The sequence below is a fragment of the Anomalospiza imberbis genome, unplaced genomic scaffold (genome assembly GCF_031753505.1).
Source record: "Anomalospiza imberbis isolate Cuckoo-Finch-1a 21T00152 unplaced genomic scaffold, ASM3175350v1 scaffold_53, whole genome shotgun sequence".
Classification (NCBI taxonomy): Eukaryota; Metazoa; Chordata; class Aves; order Passeriformes; family Viduidae; genus Anomalospiza; species Anomalospiza imberbis.
In genome coordinates this window covers 788,917-791,332 of record NW_027100141.1, presented here as the reverse complement: position 1 = coordinate 791,332, position 2,416 = coordinate 788,917, and the positions used below count along the sequence as shown (strand labels likewise).

Here is a 2,416-nt window from a genome sequence, read left to right as displayed (position 1 = left end):
AGCCCGTTGCCATGGCAACCATTGGCAGTCCCATCCCCAGGGCCGTGGGATCCCAGAACCACAGAACTGGCTGAGCTGGGAGGGACCCATCAGGATCCTCGAGTCCAGCTGCTGGCCCTGCACAGGACACCCCGACAATGCCAGCCTGGGCCTGGCAGCGGTGTCCAAACGCTGCTGGAGCTCAGAGAGCCCTGGAGCTGTGACCCTTCCCTGGGGAGCCTGGGCAGTGCCCCAGCAGCCCCTGGGCAAAAACCTTTTCCTGAGATCCAACCTCAGCCTGCCCTGACTCAGCTGCTGCCCTCCTGCCTCCAATGGAAAGCACAAAAGGCAAAGATCCCGGGCTGGGAGGAGAACAATTTACTGGGAACAGCAACGAGACAAGGAACAAACAGGACCAGAAATAATACTGATAACAGAAGGGATAAGAAAAGTTATTTACAGGGAAATCTACATCACAACTGACTGGCTCTTCCTGGCCATGTATTTCCTTCTGCCTGGAAAGGACACCCTTCTCCTCAGGGACAGAGAGAGAGAGAGAGAGTCCCTTTCCTGCCCCTGGCAATGACCTGAGGTGGGAGTGAATGTAATGACAGGGCCATGGCCAGACCCTCATGTTCTTCAATCCCACACCATGTCATTGGCAGGGGCAGGAAAAGGGAAAGATCTCTTCCCAGCATGGATCACAGGGAACATGGATCACCAGAGCTCTTCCCAACATGCGTTCTCCCATGGGGGATGGAGCTGGAGCAGTGCACAAAGCTCTTCCTGGAGCTAGGGCATTTGTAGGGCTTCCATTGCTGGTGTCTCCGTTGGTGTCTGGTCAAGTGAGCGCTCCTGGAGAAATTCTTCCCACACTGGGGACACGTGTAGGGACTCACTCTGGTGTGGATGTGCTGGTGCCTGATGAGATGGGAGTTTTGCTTGAAGCCCTTCCTGCAGTGGGGGCAGCGGAAGGGTCTCTCCCCAGTGTGAATCCGCTGGTGCTTGAGAAGAATGGATCTGGTCTGAAAGCTCTTCTGACAGTTGGGACATTCGTAGGGCCTCTCCCCAGTGTGGATCATTTGGTGGATGATCAGTTGGGACTTCTGGCTGAAGCCCTTCCCACATTCCCCGCACTTGTATGGCCTTTCTCCAGTGTGGATCCTCTGGTGGCAGATCAAGTGGGACCTTCGGCTAAAGCTCTTCCCACATTCCCCACACTCGTAGGGCCTCTCCCCAGTGTGGATGTGTTGGTGGATGACGAGGGCAGAGCTGCAGCTGAAGCCCTTCCCACATTCCCCACATTTGTATGGCCTTTCCCCGGTGTGGATCCTCTGGTGGCGGATCAAGTGGGACCTTCGGCTGAAACTCTTCCCACATTCCCCACACTCGTACGGCCTCTCCCCAGTGTGGATGCGTAGGTGGATGATGAGGTTGGATCTGTAGCTGAAGCCCTTCCCACACTCCCCACACTCATACGGCCATTCCCCTGTGTGGATCATCTGGTGGCAGATCAGGTTGTTGCTCTGCCTGAAGCTCTTCCCACACTCCAAGCACTTGTAGGGCTTCTCCCCATGATGAACCTGCTCATGGACCACCAGCTCCGAGCTCTGGCAGGAGCTCTGTCCACCTTCCTGGCACAGGGTGGGTCTTTCCTCCTCAGAGCACCCTGAGCTGGGTTTCCAGCTCCTCCTCCTGTGGGATCTCCAGGGCTTTTCCTCCCCGTTGGATTCCTGCGCCATGGAGCCGGTCAAAATGGCCTCTGCCATGAGGTTCTGCCATGGGGATTTGTCCGTCCTGGTCTCCATCTTCAGCTCCTTGTCTGGGGGAGGAAGGACAAGGAGAGGTTGGGATTTGCCTCCGTGCCATAGGGAAGGGGAAGGAGATCCCCGCAGTGCGTCCCCGGCAGGATGGCGTTGGCAGAGAGGTTGTCCTGTAGTCGGGGGCTGTGCTGTGCTGGGAGATGGAGCAGGAGAGAGGGCGAAAGGGGCAGTGACTTCCTCCTCACCTGCCTGGGTTTCCAGGGGCTCCTTCCCCTTCCTTGTAGCCTTCTCCTCCATTTTGCAATGGTTTGGAGAAGGAAAATTCTGTTTTGGGAGGAAAACAAGGGATGAGCACAATGAGTTTTGTACTGGTTTGAAGGCAAACCAGGAGGAGAGTCTAAGCCAGAATTACAATTTAATTAAAAAAAAAAATCAATATCAAGGCAATGATACAGATACACTGGCTTAATCTGACAGAGTCAGGATATAACCTGACACCCCATTGGTCAGGGTGGTGGTAGCCATCTGATGAAATGGAGGCTCCAGCCCTGTTGGAGTGATGATCATGATTCTGTCAAAGCAGTGATCCTGCAGAAGGGCTCACCTGATGGGTCTTGCTCTGAAGGTCCAGTGGTGGTTATGGGGCTATTGTCCTCTGGGAATCCAGTAGGCAA

General features: G+C 55.1%; 1 protein-coding gene across 1 annotated transcript; it reads right to left on the bottom strand.

Moving 5' to 3' along the window:
* Nucleotides 1–680: 680 nt before the first annotated feature.
* Nucleotides 681–2,039, bottom strand: LOC137467187 (zinc finger protein 300-like). Its single transcript, XM_068178727.1, has 2 exons — nt 1,988–2,039; nt 681–1,801 (listed from the first exon to the last, which is right to left on the bottom strand). Exons 1-2 carry the CDS (start codon nt 2,037–2,039, stop codon nt 681–683), a joined length of 1,173 nt encoding a protein of 390 aa, XP_068034828.1.
* Between the last annotated feature and the right edge of the window lie 377 nt (nt 2,040–2,416).

Coding starts and splice junctions, on each gene's coding strand:
- LOC137467187 (XM_068178727.1), bottom strand. CDS start 2,039: ATGGAGGAGAAGGCTACAAGGAAGGGGAAGGAGCCCCTGGAAACCCAG. Junction 1,802..1,987: donor GCCCCTGGAAACCCAGGCAG/GTGAGGAGGAAG, acceptor TTCCTCCCCCAG/ACAAGGAGCTGAAGATGGAG.